Source organism: Mustela putorius, unplaced genomic scaffold, assembly GCF_011764305.1.
Source record: "Mustela putorius furo isolate JIRA1106 unplaced genomic scaffold, ASM1176430v1.1 tig00003983_pilon_pilon_pilon, whole genome shotgun sequence".
In the NCBI taxonomy this organism is placed as follows: Eukaryota; Metazoa; Chordata; class Mammalia; order Carnivora; family Mustelidae; genus Mustela; species Mustela putorius.
In genome coordinates this window covers 18,597,753-18,625,427 of record NW_025422123.1, presented here as the reverse complement: position 1 = coordinate 18,625,427, position 27,675 = coordinate 18,597,753, and the positions used below count along the sequence as shown (strand labels likewise).

The 27,675-nt window shown below is 39.3% G+C and overlaps 1 protein-coding gene across 2 annotated transcripts in view; it reads right to left on the bottom strand.

The window, feature by feature from the left end:
• Window positions 1-27,675, bottom strand: part of EFHC1 (EF-hand domain containing 1) — a 58,788-nt gene that overhangs the window by 19,823 nt on the left and 11,290 nt on the right. For both annotated transcript variants that reach the window (XM_004771876.3, XM_045071245.1), the window contains 7 exons: window positions 26,203-26,490; window positions 22,039-22,188; window positions 18,867-19,059; window positions 12,510-12,730; window positions 8,532-8,672; window positions 4,009-4,222; window positions 3,484-3,631 (listed from right to left, as the gene is read on the bottom strand). In XM_004771876.3, coding sequence (XP_004771933.1) covers window positions 3,484-3,631; window positions 4,009-4,222; window positions 8,532-8,672; window positions 12,510-12,730; window positions 18,867-19,059; window positions 22,039-22,188; window positions 26,203-26,490 — 1,355 coding nt within the window. The remainder of the gene's footprint in view (window positions 1-3,483; window positions 3,632-4,008; window positions 4,223-8,531; window positions 8,673-12,509; window positions 12,731-18,866; window positions 19,060-22,038; window positions 22,189-26,202; window positions 26,491-27,675) is intronic.

Sequence of the window (27,675 nt, the reverse complement as noted above, 5' to 3'; positions counted from 1 at the left end):
CTCCCATTGGATTTCCCTGCCCTTTCCATTCCACTGAAATGGAGGGAATCCCACTTGGACGCCCCCACATTGTTAAATCCCCATTTGACACAATGAGTCCTTCTGTCTTCGTTGACATACAGGCAGCTGTCCCTTTGCAAGGCTCTGATAAGTGGGAATTTCCGTTAACACTGTTAAATAACCCAGCCCCTCAAGGACAAGGTTCAACTTTCAGTTACCACATTTATTAACTGTGAGGGATTGCAGGAAGCACAGACTCCCTGTCTGCCTGGTCAGTGCACCGACCACCACGTAAACAACTCATGCACATTGATCACCAACAATCATCTCATTTGTTTCAAGTCTGTCAGTGACTGGCTTCTGGGTATCTGTTTTTTAGCTCAGAGCTAGAACCCAGAGTATACCTGAAATACATCATTGAGAGAGGAAATTGGCGAAGAAAAGTGAAAGTGAAGCAAAGACGCAAAAGGGCTAACACTGGATGTGAAGTTGAATCTAACACAATGGAAGTACAGAAGAATGGGAATGAGGACTGGGAATGAGGACACCACCACCAGTGGGGACAGCACTCAGCTAGGAGAAGGGCCTGAATGAGGACAGTGGGTGCATGGAAAGGACAAGCATCTCCCAGATGCAGCGAGAAACTTCACATTAAAAGAACTCTCAGAAGTTATTAAAGGAACGCAAGGAGATATTCCACAACATAGAAAGCAAAAATAATAAAATGTTGAAAGCTGGTCCAAAATTAGAAAGGAATATGCCAATTTGCCAAGGCATAGAAAAGATATTTGCTCTGGTTATGTGACAAGAATGAGGCAAGCACTGTTCAACCTTGTCTCGGCAAGTTTATTCTACAAAGAAGTAAAACACTTTAATTCTTGATGTTGCCAACCTTTTATTTATTTTTTTTTTAGACTTATCTTAGAGCAAGTGAGCATGCAAGTAGGGGAAGGGGCAGAGGGACAGGAAGAGAGACTCTCAAGCAGACTCTCTGCAGGAGTGTGCAGTCGGACCAGGGGCTCGATCTCATGCCCCTGAGATCATGACCTGAGCCGAAACCAAGAGTCGCTTGCTCAACTGAGAGCCATTCAGGTGTCCCGCCTTTGTTTTAAATTACAATGTACTAAATAAAAATTAGTTTTACTATTTTTTCACTTCCTTATACATACAGAACCATCAGAGTTTTTCATGTTTTGACAAATTTTTAAAGGTTGCAGAATGGTAAATTTTCCTGTCGATTATTAAGATTGGTGTGGTTGCTTTTAGAGTTCGGAGCTCCACGCCAGAGGGAAGATGGCCTGCACATCCCTCACCTGACTTCCAGGCCATCACGCCCACTTGCTTTTCTTCCTGCCTCACAAGCTGACTGACTTCCCAGTCTCTTCTCTCAGCACTTACTGTGGGAAGACATCAGCCTGGTCCTGGGAGCTTTTCTACTTCCACTGCTCCCTCAGAGATTTCACCAGGTCCTGTGGCTTGAAATTCATCTATAAGCCAGCAACTTCCTCATTTACATCCCCAGCCCAGACCTCCTGCCTGTAAGCCAGATTTCTATATCTGATGGCCTCCTTGATATCTCCACCTGGATATGATAGATACCTTAAACCCAGGATACTGTTAGAAGAGGGAAGGGGGTCAGCAAAGTACCCTCTATAATGGAAAGGCGCTTTAAGACTGAAAACCAAAGCAAGCCACTCCAGCCACTTACACAGTTTCTTTCAGGGTAACTTACAGGGGGGATCGGGGAGATGGAGTCAGACAGGATGAGCCAGGCAGCACTCGGCTGTTCTCTGCCCTTCTTCTCCACATAGTCAGGACTTCAAACCCCAGCTTTTATGGAGCAAGGGGCATGGTGGTGAGGTCACAGGGCAGCTATCTAAAGTGGCGCCATTTGTGCACCAAAGGATCTCTTCTAATTCCCTAAAGTGGGGCCTTCTGTGGGCCAGCCATCTCTACTAATTCCCTAAAGTGGAGTCTTCTTCTCTGGGCCAGCCATCTGACTCGTCACCTAAAGCAGGGCCTTCTGTGGGCCAGCCATCTGACTCGTCACCTAAAGCGGGGCCTTCTGTGGGCCAGCCATCTCTACTAATTCCCTAAAGTGGGGTCTTCGGTGGGCCAGCCATCTGACTCGTTACCTAAAGTGGGGCCTTCTGTGGGCCAGCCATCTCTACTAGCTACCTAAAGTGGGGCCTTCTGTTCACTACTTTAGGGGAGACCAGAACAAGCCACCTGCAATCGCATCAAGGCAGACATTAACCTCCATGGGGCCAGGAACACATAGTCCTGAGGAGGGTATGTTGCATGGGCATGAACAAGATGGACGGCCAAAGATGGAGTCAGTGTGGTCAGCACTCCTACAATAACCAAAACTGAAACCCTTCCCACAACCAAAAAAACCCTCCTCTACTACCCACAAGGCACATCTTCCCCATCTCAGTTGATGGCAACTCCTTCCTTCCAGTTGCTCAGGACAAAAACCTGAGTCATTCATAATGACTGTCTTATATCATCTCTACAATCTGTCTCAAGTCCCATTGGCTCTACCTTCAAAATACATCTAGAATCAGAATTTTCTCCATGTCCCCTGGTCCACACACCCTCATCTCTTGCCTGGAGTACTATAGCATGGTCCCAACTTGTCTCCCTCCTGATCTAGTCTCTGCACAGCAGCCAGCTGAGTTCTTGTAAAACGCATGCCAAATCTTGCCATTCCTCTCCTGCAAACCCCCACAGTGGCTCTCCATTTTATTCAGAGAAAAGTCAACATCTTTCCAAAGACCCAGTGGGTCCTAGAGGATCTAACTCCATCTTACGGGGCTACGGTCTAATCCCACCTCCTCCTCTTCCTCTCACTCCCTCACTCTTGCGGCTCTTACCAGCTTGCTGCTTTCCAGAACTTTGGGCAGGCCGAGGCTTCACACTCACCAGTCCCTCTTCCTGGAAAGCTCATCCTCCAAACAGTCACATGCCTGACTCCTTTTCTTTCAAGTGTTTGCTCACTGTCACCTTCTCAAAGTGTGCCCGGCTCCCCACATGAACTGTTACCTACCATCACCCTCCAGAAATCTTTATCATTCTTATAGTTCTCCACTTTCCATAGCATTCATCCCCTCATGTACTGTATGATTTACTTGTGTTCTTTATTGGTTGTCTCCCTCTCCTACCGCTTAGGAGGTCAACTCCATGAGAGCAGCAACTTCTTTTCTATTCTGTTGACTGATAAAAGCCCAAGGGCCTAGTGATAGTGTCTGATACATATTAGGCATTCAATAATTATTTGCTAGATAAATGAAGTTGAAAAAGTTCTAAGTTACTAGTTATTAAAACGAACCCAGAGAACCTTCTGTGTATGTGTAATAACTCCCATTTGGTGAGGGAAATCTGAAATCTAAAATGTGGTTACCTGTTCATTTTATCAAGAACTACTTCCTAAATACCTTGTAAGTATCAAAGCCAAACTGGACCTTAGATGATCAAACATACTTTTCCAATTCTGTTGCAGGAGCTTCTTGCTTTTGAACACGGTTCTGGATGGACAAGAGTGCTTCTGGTGAATACTGGGCAGCATTGCTCTCCATGTACTTCAAAACATAGTCGTCTGTGTCAAGGATGACAAACCGGTGGCCAAACACTGGGGAGAGGGTAGAAATACACTTAGCTTGGTTATGGTTCTAATCCTGCTGTTAGGGGTAAAACAAGACCGATCTTCTAATGACAAGGTCACAGATAGGTCTGTGACCTAGATGAATGAACTTTCCATAGCTCTCTAAACAAATGTGCAATAGTTTGCTCAGTGTTCAGGAAGCTTGGGCTCTACACCTATGGCCCATGAATGTGACCAACTTACAGTTTAACTGACACATAAGGAGATCAAGACACTGTATCACATATACAAGAATATTAGTTCAGGTGGAATGCAGTCTAACTCTCTCTTACAAGTTAAACGAATTAAATTCCCACTAAGAAGAACCCATTCACTTGGAAAGGCTAAGCTGTGCTTACACCTACCTTCAATCACAGCACCAATGTAGAAGTCAGTCGGGCCATAGTAGATGGGGTTTTCCGTGGTCGAGGATGGTTTAAGAACTTTAGTTCTGCCAAGGTACTTGCCCCCAATAATGCCAGAATTGCGGACGGGTGGCTCAAAGATACTGATCATGTCACTGGCAAGAAAATAAGAGAAGACAAATCGGCGGCCTTTGTCTTCTGGGATGGGAGATTCCTAGGAAGGAGGAGAAAGGAAGTTATTATAAAGGTACAAGATGTTCAAAACTTAAGTGTCTACAGGACTAGGTATCAAATATAAACCAAAAAGGGGCTCCTGGGTGGCTCAGCTGGTTAAGCATCTGCCTTTGGCTCAGGTCAGATCAAGCCCCACATTGTGGACTCCCTGCTCAGCAGGAAGCCTGCTTCTTCCTCTCCCTTGCCTGCCACTCCCCCTGCTTGTGCTCTCTCTCTCTCTCTTTCTCTCTCTGTCAAATAAAAAAAAAATCTTTTAAAAATAATAAAATATAATATAAACCCAATATACAAAGTATAATGTAAGGGAACAGTACTGGGCAGGGGTTTGGGGAGACTGTGGTAGCCTGGAAAGGACATGCCTCATCTAAAGGAGGCTAGGTCAACTCAACTCTGACTGGCTGCTGTCTTGTGCAAATGTAAGCCCAATGCTGGGGATCTTCCCATTTCTCAAGGGAAGACAGAAAACCAGTGTTGTATGTAAGTGATGAATCACGAAATTCTATACCTGAAACTAATATTACACTGTGTGTTAACTAACTGGAATTTAAGCAAAAACCTGGGGAAAAAAACCACCCTGATTTTAAAATGTTGATCTGAACTCTTTTAAAGCCCTGTGTGCACCAAACAAAACATGTGGGCTACATTCTGCCCACAGGCTGCCCACAGTTTGAGACCTCTTGGCTGACATATTCAGTTTCATAGACACTAAGATGGTTATGCAAGTTTAGTTCTTTAAACAAATCAACTTTTATATATAATTTTTAAAAGAAAATTTAAGAAAGAAGAATGAGCAATACATGTCGTAGAGTTGAAATTGATTTTGAGAAACTATCTTGTAGATAAGACTGTTCCTACATAAATCACTGAGTGTGATCACATAACCCTAAGAAACCAATTCCAGATTGAACAAGTCTAAATACAGACATGCTTGTTCTTGACTAAAGTCTCCTCAAATTGCAACTTCAGCACATATCTTTTCATTTACAACGTGGAATTTCTTGTATAATAATTTGTTTATCAAAGAAAGTCACTGGGTTTCCTCTTAATCAAATAATGTCTTCATACCATTCCCTAATCTAACAGTCTCCAAACTTTTTTGATTAGACATTCTAACAATAAAAAACTGTTAAACAAACATCCACAATATAGTTATAAAAATCAAATCACATCACTCCTCTGCTCTCAAACCTCCAGAGGATTCTCGTCACACTGAATAAAATATGAAATTCTGAGCACAGAGGCGGGCTGGGCTGTACCAAGGGGGTGGAAAGGGAGGGACATTGGTTCACCCTGGCAGGAGTATTTTAAAAGTTAAAAAAAAATTCTTTATGTTTTTATTTAGAACTAAGTGTAAAGTTACATGAACAATAAGAATTTTCACATACTCCTCACAACATAGCATCTGACATAGTCACTGTACAATTACCAGACCCAGAGTAATGGTACCACAGGAATGGTAAATGGTAAGGGCATAATAGTATTAAATAGATCACAGTTCTTATTCAAATTTTACCTGTTTTTCACTTATGTTTTTTTGACTTAGGATGCTACCCAGGATCTCACATTGTGTTAAGTTGTTCTTTCTCTTTGATCTCCTCTAATCTGTGACAGTTCCTCATTCTGTCCTTGTCCTTTCATGACCTTGACACTTTTGAAGAATAATGTTGAATGTCCCTTGTGCATCTCATTTTTACATCTTTGGCAAAAATACTACAGAAAAAAATTTCTTGTTCTCAAAGTACACCAAGGAGTTCGTGATATTGATGGATCTCATTATTGGTGATGTTGACTTTGGTCATGTGGGTAGAAGATAAATTCTGGGTTTCTCCCTTTAAAAATTACCAACTTCCCCTTTGTAGTTGATAAATATTTTATCTTAAGAAACACATGTTGAAATGATGAAAATCCTGTTTCTCCTCAAATATTTTCCAGTAATTTTAGCATCCACTGATGGATCTTCTCTGCAACAATTATTGCTGTGGAGGGTGCTTAATGGTAATTTGTTATCACCTTCCTCTCCTCCACATGTAGTAACTGAAATTCTACTGTATGGAGGCATGGTCTCTATGAGGATGGGTATTATGTTGCCGATATTTAGAATTACAGGCATACAATGAGAGTAAGAAGCACATCAACTTTGGGGTTTATCTTTAAATTGTCTGCAGACATATTACCTACAATCCTGTTACCTGCACCATGGATGACTACTCCCACTGTTCTAGCCCACTGGCTCTGTTAGGCCACTGGCTGCAAAGCTGTGAGTGGGTGCCTGATCCCATCTTCCTTCCTGTCTCTCTGCCCTCCATTCCCTGTGCAATGCCCCTGCATGAATTGCAGTTCCCATAGACATGCAGCTGACTGGCCCCCTCAGTCCTTCATTCAGGTCTCTACTCAGTTGTGTGCCTTCTCCCCTCCGTTTGCCTTATTTTCCCGTTAAATGAGCCCCTTGCCATCACTCTATCTCCTGCTTTACTTTGCACAGCATGTTTACCGCTTGTTTTTTTTTTTTTTAAGATTTTTATTTATTTATTTGACAGACAGAGATCACAAGTAGGCAGAGAGGCAGGCAGAGAGAGAGAGGGAAGCAGGCTTCCTGCGGAGCAGAGAGCCCGATGCGGGGCTCGATCCCAGGACCCTGAGATCATGACCCGAGCCAAAGGCAGCAGCCCAAACCACTGAGCCACCCAGGCACCCCCCGCTTGTTCTCTGATGATGTGTTTACTTGACTCGAGTATCCTCAACTGGAATGTAAGCTCCGTGAGGCCAGAGATTGTTCTGTCTTGTTTTCCACTATATCCTCAATGCCCAGAACTATGCAAAGCCCAAAGTCATTCTGTAATATTTGTTAAGTGCGTGATGAATAATTCAACATCTATTCTTCTACATACACATGTTCTATGCCCTACAAAGTCCATATAAAAATATCAGGAACTATAAAATAGGTGCATTCCTCATAAATTATGAGCAGAGGCTGGAGTATTTTCTTCACAGCATCCATGGAGTATAAGCTATCTGCAGGCTTCTTGGAAGGCCAAGCCTGCTGCTGTGGAGACCACTGTTCAAGTCATGTTCTTACATTCTTCTCGAGCTTCCCGCAATCCCTCCACTGGCACTCTGAGGCCCAGATTTGTCACTAGCCATATTTTCACTTAGGCCCCAACCCACTGTCTGGGCTTAGTGTATTTTATTCTATATATATATATATATATATATATATATATATATATATACACTTTTCACTGTGAACTATAACACACATAAAGAAAAACTGCAAAAACTAAAATGTACAATTCAAAGAATTTTCATTAAGTCAACACTCATGGAACCACCACCCAGGTCAAGAAACAGAATGCTGACAGAACCTAGAAAGTCCTCCCAACTGAGAGAACTTGTTAATAATGTAAAAATATTCATTAATCAGAATTTTTATGGTATGGAGTATGCTAGTTGGCCTAGAGTTTACTAGAACTCCCTTTTTATTTAATGCTTTGTTTAAGATCTTGCTAAAATATTGTAGTCAACTATGTCTTGATTTAATATTTATTTTTCCAAATATATGCACACAGTTTGAAAAATCACTTGGCCCATCTCCCACACTTCCAACTCCTATTCCCAGAAGTAACTTATTTCAATTTCTATTTATATCCGTATTTCTAAATAAAATGCTGATATTCCTATTTTTGTATGTTTTCCATTTTTAAAGATATTACCCTTTGAATTCCTATCAGTAATTCTCCTCAGGTAACTCAGCCAATAGTAGAATATTCAGGATTTAAATTTATATCTGTTTCCAAACCCATGCTAGCCATATGACCCCTCAAAGGCAGTATCTATTAAATTGGTAGAATTCCATTACATTTTAGAAATATAAAATACATCAAGCTAGATATCACAAGTAAGGATAAAAAGTAGTAAGATATGGGCTCTACCCTCAAGGAAATCACAGTACACTCGGTTGTACACAAGTACACAAATAATTTGACTCTGTCAGGCTTTCATAATTACTTAAGAAAAAAAGCAAGAAGGTCAGTCAAAATTTGAGGGGTAGTAGAGAGAGATTACTGGTCTAAGAATGAGGTTTATAGGAGCTAGGACTAGAGCTAGGTCTTGGATCAGGGCACTACCGCTAATACTCTCCAACCTGCCCAAAGGCTGGGGACTGGGTTGCCTGGCTGTTTAAATAACATACAACTCTGACACCTGTTACTCTACAGCTTTCCAGATGGAAAGGACAACTGGGCACAGTGCTGAGACAGAGCAGAATCTTATTATATGGAAGTCATCCTCACCAGTGCAGCCAAATAACGAAGCACCTTGTTATCGTTCACCAGCATTTTAATAACATCTTTTTTCGGAGCCTTTGGAATGAGAACAAAGCAATTCTGAGCAGAGTCTTCAATGAGTCCATAGCCGTTATAGGGAGGTAGCTCCTGGAGAAATATAAGAAGTAAAGTAATAAATTATATTAAAGGAAAAATTTATGTTAAAATTACACTAAAGGTAACTAAGTTTCTTTTTTAGAAATCTAGAAGACACTTATTCAAAAGCAATTTCTATATATGCAAATGTACTGTAGTCAGAAAATAAAACATTGCATCTTCCATTCCTTTTTATATGTAAACTTTACATCATGATCCCTGCTCATAGGAGTGACTGAGGATGCTAGAGTAACCCTCAGAGTGAAAGGAAAGTTCAGCGGTCCCCCTTACCCAGAGGGCAAAAGGTCCAAGACCCCCAGTGGATGACTGAACCCTATATTTACTATGCTTTTTCCCAGACATACTTTTGATAAAATTCAACTTATAAATTAGACCTGGTAAGAGATTAACAATGATAGTTAATAAAATAGAACAATTATAATATACTGTAATAAAAGTTATGTGAATGTGGTCTCTCTCTCAAAATACCTTACTGTACAGCACTCCCCCTTCTTGTGATGACATAAGATGACAAAATGCCTACGTGATGAGATGAAGTGAGGTGAATGACATAGTGTTGTGACACAGTGTGAGGCTACTGTTGGCCTTCTGATGATACATCAGGAGGAGGCTCATCTGCTTCCAGACCGCGGTTGCCCATGGGTAACTGAAACCATGGAAAGCAAAACTATGGTTAAGGAGGGACTCGTGAGTTGCTGATAGGACCGCCAAAGCAGGACCTGGCCCTACTCCTGGTCCCAATCCTGACCCTTGTGGTCATCCTACTGTGGACAAACCCAAGTGTCTGTGACTTCTTTGTTCTAGGGTATGTGCGTGTTGCGTGTGTGCATGGAGGAGGGCAGGACTTGGTTCGTGCTACTATTTCCCTATTTATCTCCGTATTTCTAGTATTTTTATTTATGGACGTTAGCTGCACAAAACAGGGACGACAGCCATTCTTTACTGAGAACTCAGACTCCCTTGTCCAATTAGGACTCTTGTAGCAAAAAAGCAAACTTAAGAAACCAAACTTCTGCTATGACGGTTATTTGGTGAGTTAGTGTGAAAGTACAGGATGAACTTTTATTTTTCAATCAGGCCTCAGGAAGAGCTGAAAGCATCACTCTAATCTGGTAGGATTTCTTGGTCTAAAAACTTGAGTAGAGCAGCCGTTTTCCTCTCCTCGATGTGGACTGCAGAAGAGTTATTTCCCTTTGACTCCTTTTTACTAGGCGTTCTCAGCAAAGTCAGCTTATTCCACACTTTTCACATATAGATACTTTCCCCAAATCTTTTCATACGTTGTATTGAAACATGTTGACAGATTAGTCTATATGGTCCATCTGTGACTGGCACTCTCTCAAAAGCTTGTGACTACTCCGCTCATCCAAGGCGTAGTGCCTGGAACACTGCCTCTTTGCCCACCTCCTGGGCCGTAATGTGACCATCATGGCAGAAAGATGACTGGTGCCTCCAGCAGATGCACAATGACCTAACTTGCTCTACATGTGAAACCATGACTCAATGCACATACAAGTTGCCATGGACAGAGGGATCCTGGGTGAGACACCACACCCTGAGTGTCTGAATTACTCTAGAGGCCAGGCAGGAGTACACAGTAGTGGGATCCTAACTTCCTCTGCTTCTGTACCAACACACTATGAGCCCAGCTGGGGCTCGACAGTAGAGGCTAAAGAATTTTGAAATAGGGAGGGAAGCCTCTGAGCACCTTCCTCTCAAATTCTTTCCTCTCAAATTTCTTTCTGTGCTGGAGGAATTCTGTAATTTCACCTTCTGTTCACATCTTTCTTTTGAGAAGAAAGGGTCTTGATCTTATTTTACACACAGAGGGGTAATATATATATATATAAAGACAGGCCACAGGTATTAACACCCAATTTCATATACAGGCCACAGACCAAAGAGGCTGGATGCATTGCTCTGGACCCAAAGGTGTGAGACAGGCACCGGTGCTTGCAGGCTGTGATTCGGTGCTATCTTAACACATCACATACTTCTTGAATTTGCTGGATAATGTGTCATTTTTAACACATGAGATTCTCAAGCAGACTCACGCTCAGGGGAGAGCTCTGCATGGGGCTCCATCCCATGACCCTGAAATCAAGACTTAAGCTGAAATCAAGAGTCAGTCGCTCAACCGAGTGAGCCACCCAGGAGCCTCCACACGCAATTCTTCTTTGAATTTCTAAAATTCAAAGAATTTTAGAATCCTTTGGCTGAATCCCTCCAAAGGCTCAAGTCTATCCGATTACTGTGTGGGTGCACTGAGAAGCACCACGACCTTACTCTTAGATCAGAGTAGACTCTGTGGTACACAGAACCAGATTTCTGGGTTCAGTATAATTCTAAGGAAAGCTACGTGGCAATGAAAGAAAGCCATTTTCCAACATATTTATTAATCAGCTTCTGTTTGCTCCCCATTAGTTTTTAAGTAAAAGGGTCAAATAAATAGGCAGGGAACAGTGAAACGCCCTAGCAGTCTGGAATTTTAAGAGATGTCTTTTTTAGTCAAAATTTTAAAATTATAAAAGCAATACAAGGTTTGGTATAAGAAGAGAAATTAAAAGCACACAAAGTATAAAAAGAAAGTTCCTTTGTCGTCTCACACTCTCCCCCCCCCACCTCCCAATGCTCACGTGTGGAACTCCCCACAGTGAACAGTGTGGCAGGATAGCTCTCCAGGTACTCCCTTTGGCAAGTGTAAGCAGATGCTGTATGCAAAAATTTACACAAACAGGGCCAAAGCACATAAACGCTTTCACCCACAAATGTGGTGGACAGTTTTCCACGTTGCAGAGACTGACTTCCTCTTTTTCTGTTTAACCAGCCTTATAGTCTCGCAGTCTTCTCGCTGTACTAGAGTTTATTCTGCCAATCTCCTTACACTTTATTATAAGTAATGCTAAAATACACATCCTTACACATCCTGTTTTATGGTTCCCAAACCAGATTTTCTAGATAAAGGGATAGGTAATATCTTACTTTGAAAAAATTAAAATGATGACATTGCCCTCCAAAAAGGTTTTCCTATTGGCTCTCCTATTAACAGAATCTGAAAATGACCAGTTCAGGGTATCTGGCTGGCCCAGTCAGTAGAGCATGCGGCTCTTGGTCTCAAGGTTGTGGGTTTGAGACTGACAGTGGGTGTAGGGATTATTTTTAAAAATTAAAAGAAAAAAAAATAAGAGGGGCACCTGGGTGGCCTGCGTAGCCTGGGTGGCTACCTTCAGCTCATGTCATGATCCCAGGGTCCTGGCATTGAGCCCCAGAATGGGCTCTCTGCTTGGCAGGAAGCCTGCTTCTCCCTCTCCCACTCTCCCTGCTTGTGTTCCCTCTCTCACTGTGTCTCTTTCTGTCACATAAATAAATAAATAAATAAATAAATAAATAAATCTTTTTTAAAAAAAGGAAGAAAATGTCCACTTCATCACATCAGGGCAAACACTGGATATCGTGAGTCTTTTTTAAATCAAATAGATCCAAGACCTCATTATTTTCTATTTTCTTTGATTATCAGTTGAGGGTCTTTTCTTATTTTTAAAGATTTATTTATTCATTTTTTTAAATTCATTTTTGAGAGAGAAATAGAGAGCACAAGTGGGAGGGGCAGAGGAGAGGGAGAAAGAATCTGAAGCCAGACTCTGCACTGAGCATGGAGGAGGGTCTTTTCATATGTTCATTAGCCATCTGAATTCTTCTGTGAAGTGATCTGTATCCTATGCTTTGCCCATTTTTTATTGGGTATTCACATGACTCTATTTTTATTCTTTTTCTTAAACCTTTGTATCAAAAGATTAATTCTCATACTCGGAACTAGTGTTCCATTACCGGTTTCACGGGTGGTGGCTCCTTCTTGCTCACATCAATACGTGGTAAATCAGAGATTCCAAACTTTTCTTTGTAATATTGTCGAGTGAAAGGATCACAATCATAGATGAAGAAGGTTCTCCCGAGGATAGTGAGTGGTTTCCCCACGATGAAGTCTTTGGCAGTATACCATTCCAACACCTCTTGATCAGAGATCTCCAACACACACTGAGGGAAATTCTCTGACAGAAGGTAACAGGGAGAGAAGAAAGAAAAGGAATGAGGATGGGAAGGAAGACTGACATACAGCTCCTGGACACTCTTGAGAATTTGAGGGCATACAGTCTCTGCCTGTAATCAAGTGTCTCCTCTATTCTACCAGCAGCACATAAGGCTGTGTATTTCCATCAGTTGAACGGACACAGAAACAATACTCAGATGGTTTTTGTGAAGTCTCTCTTCCATATTCAGCCTCAACTACCAGTACAGATCACTAATCTTAGCAAAACTTCATGCTTGGGGAAATCATTACAGGAGGAAAGAATAAATGTCCTTCTATAGAGTACAAGATCAATGGAGGAATCTAAGTCATTCAGTTCAACCTTCCACCCATTTATTCTTTCACCCAACGTATTCTCAATGATCACATATATCATGTACCAGGTTCACTGCTAAATACTGAGATTATAACAGTTAACAATATAGGTGGAATTTCTGCCTTGATGGAGAAAACAGTCTGTTTGGGACAATGCATACTAAACAATTACACAAATAATAGTTTCATTTCAGTTGTGATCACTGCTAGAAGGACAGTCTGAGGGGCACCTGAGTGGTTCAGTGGGTTAAATCCTCTGCCTTTGGCTCGGGTCATGATCCCAGGGTCCTGGGATTGAGCCCTGCGTCGGGCTCTCTGCTCAGCGGGAAGCCTGCTTCCCTTCCTCTCTCTCTCTGCCTGCCTCTCTGCCTACTTGTGATCTCTGTCTGTCAAATAAATAAATAAAATCTTAAAAAAAAAAAAAAAAAAGGACAGTCTGACCTAGTCCTCTGGCAGGAAGCAGGGTCAGTGAGATGATCATGCTTAACTGTTTATCTGGACACTCAACAAATTTTCAAGTGTAAAATCAACCTTGCATTTTGCAGGGGGTAGAATACTGTTTTATGAGAACTAAGGACTGACTTATTTAAGACTGATCCCTTGCAGCAGCATCACCATAGAAACCATAAGATAGTCAATTCTGTTGAAGTACCACACTCCATAGCTGTAACCACAAAGCTGACCCCAGAACTTCAGTTATGGGGGGCTTGAGAGATAGGCCACTATTCTCCTAACTGAAAGTTGCTAAGATGGAAAAATAGGGAAGAAGGCTAAGATTTTGTTACATCAGACAGAAAGGCTTGAGCTCCAGCCCTTGATCATGCCATAAGACCAAGATTTTCCCAATCATGCATCTTAAAAGTCCTATAGAGCAATGGTTTCTTCTGCCAGTGCCTAATGCCTAATCCTACTAGACCCCTTTGAGTTACCCCAGGAAGTGATGGTCACTGGGGGATACAGTCAACAATGTTCCAGGAGACCTGGGGTATGTGTGTACACATACTATAGAACCATTCACCTTTACTCACTTAACAATGATCTTTTTCATACACAGCTGGATTTCATTTACTGATATTTAAGTATTTTTTTTTGCATATATAACTCTAGTCTTACTCATGGTGTCTTTGGTTTTCTTGGTCTTTTTTTAATGAATGAATTAGTTCTTTACTGCGAATCTGCATTAGGCATAGAATTAACTGTTCTTTATTTGACAAAACTGAAAAATTAGACATGGTATTTCTTTGTGGAGAATTTTTTAAGTGATTCTATTTCCTTAATGGTTAAATACATCTGGTTTTTATTTCTTTTGGACAAGGTTTTTATTTATTTTCTTTCTTTTTATTTCTTCTCGGACAAGATAAATTCTTTTAAAACTTTGCTCATTTCACACACACAAAAAAGAAACAAACCAAAAAACAGACTCTTAACTACAGAGAACAAACTCATGGTGACCAGAGGGGAGGTAGGTAGGAGGATGGGTAAAACACGTGAAGGGGATTAAAAGTATATGTATCTTGGGACGTCTGGGTGGCTCAGTTGGTTAAGCCTCTGCCTTCGGCTCAGGCCCTGGTCCCAGGGTCCTGGGATCAAGTCCCGCATCCGGCTCGTTGCTCAGTGGGGAGCCTGCTTCTCTCTCTGCCTCTGCCTGCCGCTCTGCCTGCTTGTGCTCTCTCTCTCTCTTTGACAAATAAATAAATAAATAGCATCTTAAAAAAAAAGTATATGTATCTTGAGCACTGATTAAGTGTTGAATCACTATATTATACACCTGAAACTAATGTAACACTACACATTAACTATGCTGGAATAAAAACTCAATTTAATTTCAATTAAAATATGTTCATTTCATCTAACTGATATTAATTTCCAAATACATGAGGTTTTTTAATAGTTCTAAGATTGAATTCTAATTTGTGTCTAATTCTAATCAACTAGAAAAATATGGTATAAGATGTCCAGACTTTAAAAATTTATTAAGACTGACCAGTCTTTATAAGTGTTCCATTTGTGCTTGAAGAAATGGGAATTCTCCCAGTGTTGATGCATATACATATTCATTCTATCAATACTGACAATTCTATTACTTAAATCCTATAATATATATGAGCTTATTGACTTATCTTTTTGATCTAACAATTATAAGAAGAAATGTTTTAATGACTCCTACTATTTTGATAAATTTTTCTATTTTCTTTGCATAATAATGCTATAAATTTGTCTTTCATGTTTTGAAGCTATGTTACTAACTGCATTCACATTTAGGATTAGTACATTTTCCTGGTAAATACAATTCTTGCAATATGTAATGATCTTCTTTATCTCTAGCAATGCTTTATGACATAATGTCTATTGGTATTTTAGTAATATAGCCTTATCCATTTCTTTTGCTATTTGCTTATACATCTTTTTTAACCTTTTTATGTCTCTGTATCTTAAGTATGTTCTCAAAAATATTTTTCAAAATTTTTTAATCCTATCACTTCCTCCTTGTTATAATATATTTCAATTCTATCTTGATACTTTTTAACTCCCACGAATTAAGCATTTTTTTTTTTTTAGTTTGTAGTCAAGGTTTATTTAGAGGTACCCACACTTTGCCATTATCCTCTTCTTTTTTTTTAATCACTTCTTTTATCACTATCTCAGACCTTACTTCTGAAATTATCTTCTTTCTACTAAAAGTACACTCCAGAATTTTCCTAGTAAGGGTCTTTTGTTAGTAAAATCTGTTTTGCTTGCCTAGAAATATATTTCACTTTCTTCTTCAAAGACAGTTTCTCTAGGTATTAAATTCTATATTCTTCTCAGCACTTTGAAGATACTATTATGCTGTCTTCTGGTAACTGTTGTTATTGCAGCTGCTGTTCTGTATGGATAACCTTGTTCTTCAGGGCTGCTTTTATGATCTTTTTGATTTTGGTGTTCTTAAGTTTGACTATAACATGTCTAAGTATGAATTTATATCTTTACAACATTATTGAGGTATAATCAACTACAACAAGTTTATATATTTGGAGTGTACAATTTTGATGTTGTTAACATTTGTATTTAGCAAGGGAAAGGCAAGGTCAAAGGAGGAAAGCCAGTCTGAAGGATAATTAACAGACTTTAAGAACCTAGAACCTTGGGTTCAACAGCTGAGTAGAAGGCATCTGGTGACTTTTGGGCAATACTTACCACATACTAGTAAACTACAATTATGTTTAGCAAAGAAAGAAGTTTTATATTCTTGAAACTTCACCTCCATCCATTATAAAAATGCAATTTTTATTCATCTTAACTACTTAAATTAAGGCCCTGGCAAAGAAAACTTCTGAAAGATACTTCTGTAACTGCCTATTACTGTCCAACACAAACTCTGCCTAGCCACTGTCTCTCAGATGCCCCCAAACATAACATACTTGTTCCTAATGCCCAACCCTTGTTCTTGTTCTTTTCTAACATGCACTTTCTCTTTGTTCTCTGCCACTCTAAATCTGGGTCCAATCTCCATTCTCCCACAAAGCCTTCCTTAGTCGTTCTAGATTACATCTCTTCACCAGAGCTCTGTCTACAAGACATAACTACTTATATAATCAGATGATCTGGTACACTTGTGTTATTGTTAAAGAGCTTTGTATATTTATATGACTTGCCTCCCCAGTCACGGGAAGTGACTGAAGGACAGAGATTCTAGGTCTGGAAATTACACTTTCATTTTATCCTCCACAGCACTTAGAATAAGAAACAGTTCCTTTAGCAATATTTAACTCTTGTTTAATTGAATATAATTAAAATCATCCACTGGATTAAATAAACAACTTTGAGAATCAGTTAGATGCTACTTCTTCAACATCACAGTTCTAGTTAAAGGAATTATTCAGCTGATGGAAGCCTAGCCCTTTCTGTCCTGTGAGTGCATAACTAACAATAACTTTCACAAAAAGATATGTTTCCTATCTCTTAAAATGACCCTATATATGTCATCAGGCTGCCTCTTGACATAACTTTGATGAAATTTTCATTAAAATTTGAGAAGTTATAGGGATGCCTGCCTGGCTCAGTTGGTGGAGTATGAGACTCTTGATCTTTGGGTTGTGAGTTTAAGCCCCATGTCGGGTGCAGAGATTACTTTTTTAAAAAATTGGGGAAGTTATAAAAGAGGATGATTATATATTTAAAATTTTAAACATAGGCCATATTGATACAGCAGAGAAAAACATAGAACTTGAGATTTCAAGGGGTTCAGTTTCAGTGATACTTTTTTCATGCCTGAATAAATTCCCATTCTTTCTCTTAATCTACTATAAATCTAATGTTTGTTAGCACTAGATGGCAGGAATTTCAGGCTCATGTAAGCATTGTGGAAGGCCTAAATTAGTACATTAGTCTCAGCGTCCTAGAATTCTAAGGGGGTCCTACAGGAGGCCAGGTTATAAGAATATGGTCGACAGCAGCCAGATTATGTTGAACTAGGGCTCAGATCCAGTTGCTGCTATCTGAGAATGAGAACTGTTTTAGCAATTATTCTCATTTCTCTAAAAGAGATTTTTACCATTAATTCTCTTAGTTTTAAAGTGAGGACTATCTTTACTACCTTTTATTTTCCCCAGTCTCATTTTCCTCTACCACACATGCCACCATTCTAACATGCAACTTCTTATGTGTATACTATGTATATCGTTTTGTTTGTATTCCACTTTACATAATTATTATTGCATAGTACATCTCATTTTTTTCCTACACAGCACTACGCTTTTAAGTGCATCAATTTGCTATCTTTACATTTAGTTATTGCTTGTAACTACTACTATTTATCAAGATATACCTTCACCATATTTTGTTTATCTAGTCTCCTGATGAGAGAAATCTCTACCTCTTTGCCCTCAAGTAACACTGCTTTTTTTTTTTTTTAAAGAAAACTACTATATAGGCTAGGCTAATCAATATGTGTAAGCGGATTGAATTTAGCCTTCAAAATGCCAATTTGTTTATAACCTCTAACCTCAACTTGTTTATAACCTCTAAGACAAACCTCTTGCACAATACCTGAAATTTCTTATCTCCTAGTTCCAAAAAAATAGAGTAAAAAGAAAACCAACAAAAGTATTTACAGAGTTCTGTCAGCTGTCCAAACATGAGAGATGTCATGATATGTGACACCAAGATGACATTTTGCAGGAGAAAATTATTAAACCACTAAGTCAATAACCAAAGTAAGTGTACTTATCCCAGATAAAGATGGATGGGCGGTGGGTGTCAAGTGTACTTTGTTGCATTCTCCTTCTCCAGTCACTAAGTTATTTTACACCAGCAAAGAGAGCAGGGGCTGACACAGTGGGGCCCCACCTCCATGAGTCACAGATATGCCTTTTCCATTCTTAAGTTATCCCGCATACAAACTTCCTGTTTAGGAAGTGTTGAGGTGAGAAGCAAAGTCAGGAAAGAATATAAGGAAATGGTAAGCTTTATGAAAACAAGATTGTTTTAAAAATGCATTAAAAATCTGATATTAAATAGCTTTACTTCAGAAGCCTTGCTCTTTTGCACTTTAAATGACTTTCCCACTGCTATTCTGGTTGTTTCCTTGATTTGGGTATCAGCCATCTCCACCAGACCATTTTGGAGGCAAGCCTAGACTGTGGAGCAAGCAATGGGGGGAATTATGGGAAAGTCATTTTTTGAGTACCTCAAGAACACAGCAAGAACCTCCCAAGAGTAAAGGGAATGACCATACCGATTAAGTAACTCCTTTGAAATCCAGAAGATGTCCCAATTATGGAGGATAAACTGAATAAACATACTTGCATTCTCCACCAAAACCTTCGGCATGCGCTGGCGGTTCATCAGGAGTGGGAAAGGATCTCGCCCATCATTTCGTTCATGGACTTCTCGAATTTCCACTGTGTCATCCATAAGATAGTAATGAATGATGTAGGTCCGACATTCACCAAACATGCTGTCTGTATCATCCCAGATTGCATAGAATCGAAGAACCTTTGAAGAACCCAAAGTAGTGACTTAAGAATTCTACAAGTGGAGAGATTAACTTAAGTACTTTGGCATTCATATATCAGACAATGATGGAAAAAGCTACAAAAACTATGAAGTAATCTCATAAAAAAAATTCACCAAAGATACAAAAACATCCGAAATTATATACCAGATGTCAACAGCTGGAAAGTATTAAATAGCAGGCTTATAAGTTTGTACTGAAAAATCAGAATTCACTTTCATCCAAAATATTAGTCAGTGAAAGAGAAGCCGAATTAAAAAAGCAATGGAAACTATTAGACAGTGATGAAAGAAACTGAAGAAGACACAAATAAATGGAGAGATATTTTGTGCTCACCATAAAAGAATTAATATTGTTAAAATGTCCATACTAACTAAAGCAACCTACAGATTTAATGCAATTCCTATCAAAATTCCAATGGTATTTTTCACAGAACTAGAGAAAAGAATCCTAAAATTTGTGTGGAACCCTAAAAGACCCTGAATAGCCCAAAAAACTCTTGAGAAAAAACAAAGGCAGAGGTATCATGTTCCCTGATCTCAAACTATACTACAACACTATAGTAATCAAAACAGTATGGTACTGGCAAAAGACACATAGATCAACAGAACAGAAATGACAGCCCAGAAACAAACTCACACTTCTATGGTCAATTAATTTATGAAAAATGAGGCAAGAATATACAATGGGGAAAGATAGTCTCTTCAATAAATGATGCAGGGAAAACTGTGGACAACTACATGCAAAAGAATGAAACTAGACCACTTTCTCATAGACCACCATACACAAAAATAAACTCCAAATAGATTAAAGATCTGAAGCCATAAAACTCCTAGGAGAAAACAGAGGCAGTAAGCTTGTCGACATTGATCTGAGCCATGTTTCTTTAGATGTGACTCCAAAGGCAAGGGAAACAAAAACAAAAATAAACAAATGAGACTACATCAAACTAAAAAGTCTTTATACAATGAAGAAAACTACCAACAAAGTGAAAAGGTAATCTACTGAAAGGGAGAAGATATTTACAAATTATATCTGATACAGAAGGGATTAACATCCAAAATATATAAAGAATTCCTACAACTCAATAACAAAAAACCCCCACAAATTCTGATCTTAAAAAAAAAAATTGGCAGAGGATCTGAATAGTTATTCTTCCAAAGAAGACACAAATGGCCACCAGGCACATAAAAAGATGCTCAACATTATTAATCATCAGAGAAATGCAAACCAAAACACCAATGAGATATCAACTTACACTTGTTAGAATGGCTATCATCCCAAAGACAAGAAATAACAAGTGCTGGCTGGAGAAAAAGGAACCCTCGTACACTGTAGCAGGAATGTAAACTGGTGCAACCACTATGGAAAACAATATGAGGTGCCTCAGAAAATTAAAAATAGAAATACCATATGATCCAGCAATTCCACTACTAGGTAGCCTCCAAAGAAAATGAAACACTAATACAAAAAGATATAAGCATCCCAAGTTCATTGCAGCATTATTTATAATAGCCAAGATTTGGGAATAACCTGTCCACCAAACGATTAATGGAGAAAGATGTAATTTATACATACAATGGAATATTCCTCAGCCATATGAAAGAATGAAGTCTTGCCCTTTGCAAAAACATGGATGAACTTTGAGGGTATTATGCTAAGTGAAACAAGTCAGACAGAGAAAGACAAATATTGCTTAATATCACTTATATGTAGAATCTAAAAAAACAACAAAACCGAACCCAGCTCATAGATATGGAAAACAGACTGGTGGTTGCCAGAGGGTAGGGAGCTTGGGGTGCAGGTTGGGGGGGAATGGGTGGAGTAGGTGAAGGAGATTAAGAAGTACAAACTTCCAGTTATAAAATAAATAAGTCATGGGAACGTAATGTACAGAATGGGGAATATAGTCAATAATATTATATTAACTTTGTAATATGACAGATGGTAACTAGACTTATTGTGGTGATAACTTTGCAATGTATCCAATTGTCAAATCACCATGTTATATCCTGAAGCTAATATAATCTACATCAATTATACCTCAATAAACAACAACAACAACAACAAACAAGAAAAAAAAGAGCAGCATGTTTTATATAGGGGCTTATATTTATTAATAAAGGTATATGTAAACAGTTTATATGTAATTAGTATTGAAAGAATTTTCATTTATTAATCAGTCCTTTTTATCCATCAACATATCTCTTCTAGTAACAGTATCAACAACACAATCTTTAAAGACAAAAGAATAACAGATATATGATTGATATATAGAATGTCCTTAAAAGATGTTAGTGCTAGGCAAATTCTTCTGAAGTAAAAGGAATTACATTTCTGAGAGAACACCCGCAGCAAAGCAGCACTGAGAATAATCTCCCCATCTTTTGTACAGAAAGGAGAAGAGCAAATCTGCCCCCACACACCAACCCACAGTGGGGAGGATAGGATGGTTGGAACAAAGCTGGAAAACACCTAGACTCCTCTGTACTCAGACATTCATATAAAATTTAACAAGAAAGCATCTGCGATGGGATTTCTGTGAAATTACTATTTTATCATTGGAAACCTACCTAGATGAAATAGCTTTGAAATTTCCCAATAAATCAGTTAGGGTTTCCCAAAGAAGGTTATAAAATGAACTCCTATTTGGGAAAAGAAGCAATCGGTTGGAAATGTGAAGTGGGAAGCAGACATAGCTCAGGAATTGCTTTAAGACTGAAAAGTTTGGTGGAACTCCTAGGACTTAACTCCCTAACATCTTTGGGTCTCGGTCTCTAATACAATACTTGGACATTCCTGTTCCTCCAACTCTAAATGAAACCAGAAAGATAGCATTGTCTCCAAATGGCTAATTACCGATGTAACATTTTAAAACACACATCTACCAGAACAGTTGGCTAATAAACATGCATAACATTTGGAGATGAGCAAAGCCACTGACGTGCTTAGTTACTTACTTGTTTATCAAAGGTGAGAAACTGCTTCAGTTGGTCAAAATCCGATGGGGTGACATACTTACGAAGAGGCTGTTTCCGGAGTTCAGTGTAAGGATCAAGAGCCATCTTCTCTGGAGGATTTAATTCAATTCCTTGACTTTCTAAAAATACCTACATCATGCAAAAGTAATAATGATCATCTTTCTTGAAGCTTCCATAAGTAATAACTGATGGTATAAAGAGAAGCATAATAATCATTTCTATGCCATTGTCCAAATTAATCATTAGCTTCAGTGTGAGGCAAATCTTAGCTGCACTAAGCCTCCAACTGACCCAACACTATGATGCAGATAACAACTGGTAATTACTGATAAATATTATAAAGCTTCTAGGCAATATGCTAAGTTAACTGGAAGACATAATAATAAGGTATCTGGCTCCAAATATGAATTTAGATCAATGAAATTCAGTTAGATGCCCAAGAACAGAGTAAGTCCTGGGGTTGCTTACATACACACATCTGAAACCCAACCACAGTTTCAAACAATATGTAATTCATATCAGATATGGGGGCAAGCTAAGTTAAGCTGAAATCAAATTCCCAACTTTCCAACTCACCAAAACCAATTATCTGATTAAGTCCCCATCTCCACCCGCCTCTAAGAAGGAAAAGAATTACTGGTTATTTTAGACCAGAAAATACTGTAGCAAAATAGGAGAGACAAGCCAAGTACTCAAATCTCACCAGATAAAGTTAAGGAAAGCATCTGAACTTAACATGATCTTGTTTGATTTGCTAATTATAAGTAAATACAATATTTTCAGGAACTATATCTTTTAATACAACTTGGCATTTCTTCTTCATAAAAGCAGGACAATAAGCTGTATATTTTTTAGTAATCAGAAAAGAACAATGGCATGGGGTCTGTTTACATTCTAGAATTAGAAATTAATCTGAAATATGGGTTTCTTTTGGGAATTGTGTCATGTGCTTTTGGACAATTCAATCGAAAATATACAGGACCCAGAACCAAAATATTTGGGTTCTAATATTAGCTCTGCTGCTAACTAGCTTGTAACCTTAGTATTTAAAGTTTCACTGAACAGTCTCCAATATCTTTCAATATTAAAACACTGTGATCTCAATGTCTATTAAAACTACTGAGCCAGAGATAATGACTAACACTATTCTCCTCTCCCTTGAAATGATGTATTAGTGTAGCAGGATTATTGATTGAGGTATTTAATGGGATTTTTACTCTTTCTGTTGCTTTCAACAGACCAGGCCCTCTGTTAACCTTACCTTGGGGATTTGGGCAGGAATGCAGAAGCTTCCTGAAGTTGACTATTCTTCCTATCTCTTAGGAAAGGCCTAAACTCTTTGAAGAGATTATTCTGAGGTATCTCAAAAGGACCGGAAAGAAGGGAATGTCTTTGAAGGCAAGGAGAGAAAAAGGGGGAAATTCTCCGAGACTGGAAAACAGACACAAGTTGATGGGTCTCAGAAGAGCAAGACTCCCCACGTGTGCTTAGGGATGCTCACAGCACACGTGCAGCGGGTCAGGCACATAAGTCTCAGGCATTCGGGGTCTCGGTATCTGACCTAGCATCAAAGCATCCAGGAGGTGCCCTTGCTCACAGACAGCCTATGGACCCTGCCTGTATGACCGCAGCAGGCCTGGGTGTGCCGTCTTGTTGTTCTTAGGGCTTGGAATTTTTGGCAAAGCTGAGGGTGAATAGAAACAGCAGCCCAGTTGGATGGCAGCTCAAGTAGGTTTTTAAAACACAAAACAGTATTTCCCACACACATGCATATATGGGGTAGGATTCACACCTGCTATACTACTGGTAATAAAGTCTAGATCTAGGGGTCACGTTTATGTTATGTACTTTTTAGCAACACACACACACAGAGGTCGCCGTGACATTCCTTCAGGAGAAAGTCCATGTGTGAGCTACGCTCCCTTCAGGCATGAGCTCCAGTGCTGCCAACCATAAGTTAATGTTCATGAATCAACAGAATATTTTAAACATGGCATCTTTAAACAGAAACACGCATTAAAGAAAGTTATAGAAACCTAACTCCTTATTTTTCCTAGGAGTGATGGATCCATAGTTGCTAATGATTAAGGGCTCGTGGTGACTTCCTAGAACAGAACTGCCATCAACAATGAGAGTTGGGGTGACTGGGTGACTCAGTCGGTTAAGCGTATCTCTTTAGGAGAGTTGAATTACTGCACAGCAATGAACTGCTGATATTCAAATTGTTCATAAAGAGACAACTGTAAAAATTATACCAGTACCTGAAATTTAAATAATATTTTTTAAAAGATTTTATTTATTTATTTGACAGACAGAGATAACAAGTAGGCAGAGAGGCAGGCAGAGAGAGAGAGAGGAGGGAGCAGAGAGCCCCATGCAGGACTCAATCCCAGGACCCTTGGATCATGACCTGAGCCGAAGGCAGAGGCTTTAACCCACTGAGCCACCCAGGCATCCCTAAATAATATTTTATAATTCCTCAGTATACAATTCTGAAACTGCCTCAAAAACCTAAAAAATGAGAGAGAAAAATCTGTTTTTCCAAAGATGGTCGAGCACCTCTACCTTCTGCACTGTTTGTCACTGTTGCTTTGGGATGGCACGGATGCCAGGGCTCCTTCCTTTACTTCCTTGAGGTCTCTGTTCATCTGCTATCTTTTTTTTTTTTCTTAAAGATTTTATTTATTTATTTGACAGAGAGAGACACAGCAATAGAGGGAATATAGGCAGGGGGAGTGGGAGAGGGAGAAGCAGGTTTCCTGCTGAGCAGGGAGCCCAAGGCAGGCTCGATCCAGAAGCCAGGGATCATGACCTGAGCCAAAGGCAGACACTTAATGACTGAGCTACCCAGGCGCCCTGTTCATCTGTCATCCTATCAGTGAGGCCTTCCTGACCAGCCTCTTCACACAGAAGTTCCCTCTGCTTCCCCTTCCCTCTTCTCTGCTCTAGTTTCTTCTGAAGCTCTAAGCAGCATCTGACATGTTAAATACTTGTCTGCTTATTTTTGTCTCCTCCAGCCAGAATGTAATAGCATTTATAAGGGCAAGTCTATGTATTTGGCACCTAGAACCATGCCTGGCACAGAGCAGGCACCCAGTAAGTATTTACTAAGTAAATTATTAAATGTAAAGCATTAAATGAGTGAATTCACAGGAACTCAGTATGTGGTAAAGATTAATCACATGTGGCATTTGGTAACATGGGATTAAAGGTATAAAATAATTCAGAAACATATCTTTGCTTCTAGAAATTGTTTAATCTAAGACAAATTCAGAAAATTCAGAACTGACTTTCTAATACCTACATTTTGTGCTAAAGAAAGGATTCTCCTGAGTCTATATATGTACACATAACTTTTTAACAATGTGTCAAAAATCTATACTTATGAAATAGAGGAAATGAAGAATTCTTCTTGATATAAACAAGCATTCTCCTTTAAAAATTGTTTTATTTCCAGAAATCTTTAGATAGCAAGTTTCTCCCAAATATAGCAAGTATGACTTACAGGAAAAATATGAATTGCACAAAAAAATGTTAGGCTCATATCTGCTAATAAAGGTAATATTACTTTTGCAACTCAAACTTCAGATAAATCATCCAATTCCTCTTTCATATTTCTGTCCCATCAAGGGTGTTACCTCCCCTATTCTCCATGTGAACTGGCATGGGAACTGGTTTCTTATCAAATGATTCAGCTATGGTGCAAGTTTAATTTTATCTGAATGGATATGTAGCCATATCATTGTGAAAAAAGTGATGTCACTACACTGTGTTGACACACAGCAATGCACACACAAACACCTCATTAACCTACATAATAATCCATACAGGACAGATTACCAGAGTCCTCCTCTTACCCTTATATTTTTCTTCTCCTTTTTAAAGATTTTATTTGTTTATTTGAGAGGGAGAGAGCACAAGCAGGGGTGGGAGGGACAGGGACAAGCAGACTGCCCACCAAGCAGGGAGTCCCACACAGGGATGGATCCCAGGACCCCAAGATCATGACCTGAGCCCAAGGTAGATGCTTAACTGGCTGAGCCACCCAGGCTCCCCTCCTCTTACCCTTATAAATGAAACATATCCTTCTGTAAATTAGAATGATGCCTCAGACACCACAATTTCCGGAAATGTATACTATACCTGTGTGAATCGGTCGCAGTCAACAATGCGGAAAGTTTTGCCATAAATTGTAATGTTTATTCCTCGATTTAGGTCTTTCCAATGGTAATGGTCTCCCTGGTCATTCTTGGTTAGCCGCTGGCGTTTGATTAACTTGCCTTGAAGGATCCCAGAGTTTTCCACAACAGGTTCCATGACAGACATGCTGTCATCTTCCAGATAGTAGTAAATGTTCACTTGACGAATCCTATAATGTTCCTCAGTTGACATAGGAACATCTTCTTGGAAATAGGCAGCAAATTTCAGCACCTATAACACACAAGGAAGGGGAAAATGGCATTGCATTAGTCTCTCATCCAAAAAACATCCAGTGCCTTCCTCTAAAGAGAACCACTCTGGGAGAATAAATACTCATCACTCCTATTTTCTAAACTGAAGGGTGTTAAACCATGGCCCGTGGGACCCATCTATCCCTGCCACCTGATTTTGTATGACTGCCAATCTAAGAACGTTTTATTTACATATTTAAATTATTTAAAAAATCAAAACAATAAAACTCAAAACACATGAAAATGATACAAAATTTGAATTTCAGTACCTACAAATAATTATGTAAATAATTAGCAGGTATTTGCCAATGACTGCTTTCCCATTACAAGGGTAGGTTTGAGCAGTTGTGATAGAGACCACATGGGCTGTTACTATGGACTGAATTTCGTCTCCCTCCCCCCAAAAATTTGTATGAGGAAGCTCTAACCCTTAATACGACTGTACCTGGAGACAAAGTCTTTAGGGAGTGATTAAGCTTAAGTGAGGTCCCAACAGTGGGGCCCTGAACCAAATGAATTGGTGGCTTTGTAAGGAGGGGAAGACCTATCTCTCAGCAGACCCACCCTGAGGAAAGGCCACATGAGGACATAGCAAGAAAGCAGCTATCTAAATCCAGAAAGAGAGCCCTCACCAGAAATTTAATCAGAATGAGAAAATTAATTTTTATTATGTAAGGCACCAGTATATGGTATTTTATTAGGGCAGCTCAAGTTGACTAAGATAGCTACAAAGCCTCAAATATTTACTATTTGATCCTTCACAGAAAAAGTTTGCTGAAGTCTGCTCTAGGTACTTCAAACTACATACAGACTACGTAGTAATGTGGTCCTTGATGAGATGGCTTAAAGACCTTAACCTCACTAACTTCACTTCTATGTCAAAAATCTTAGAATTTCTGCAGACTCAAAACTTTGGACAAAACTATAACCTTTGGTTTCAAAATGAAAACAAAGCCTCAAGTCCATTTTCTTTAGGAGAGTCCCCTGTAAATGCATATTAATGACATATTCATTCTTAGAGAATTCATATGAATGTGACTCAAATCATCAATGCAGCATAGACTCTTTGGGTGGCACATAAACACACCCTCACTGCACTCAGAAATATACATGACAGATAGAGCAAACCCTAGGACCTCTAGGGAGCATCAGTGGGGAGTAAAAA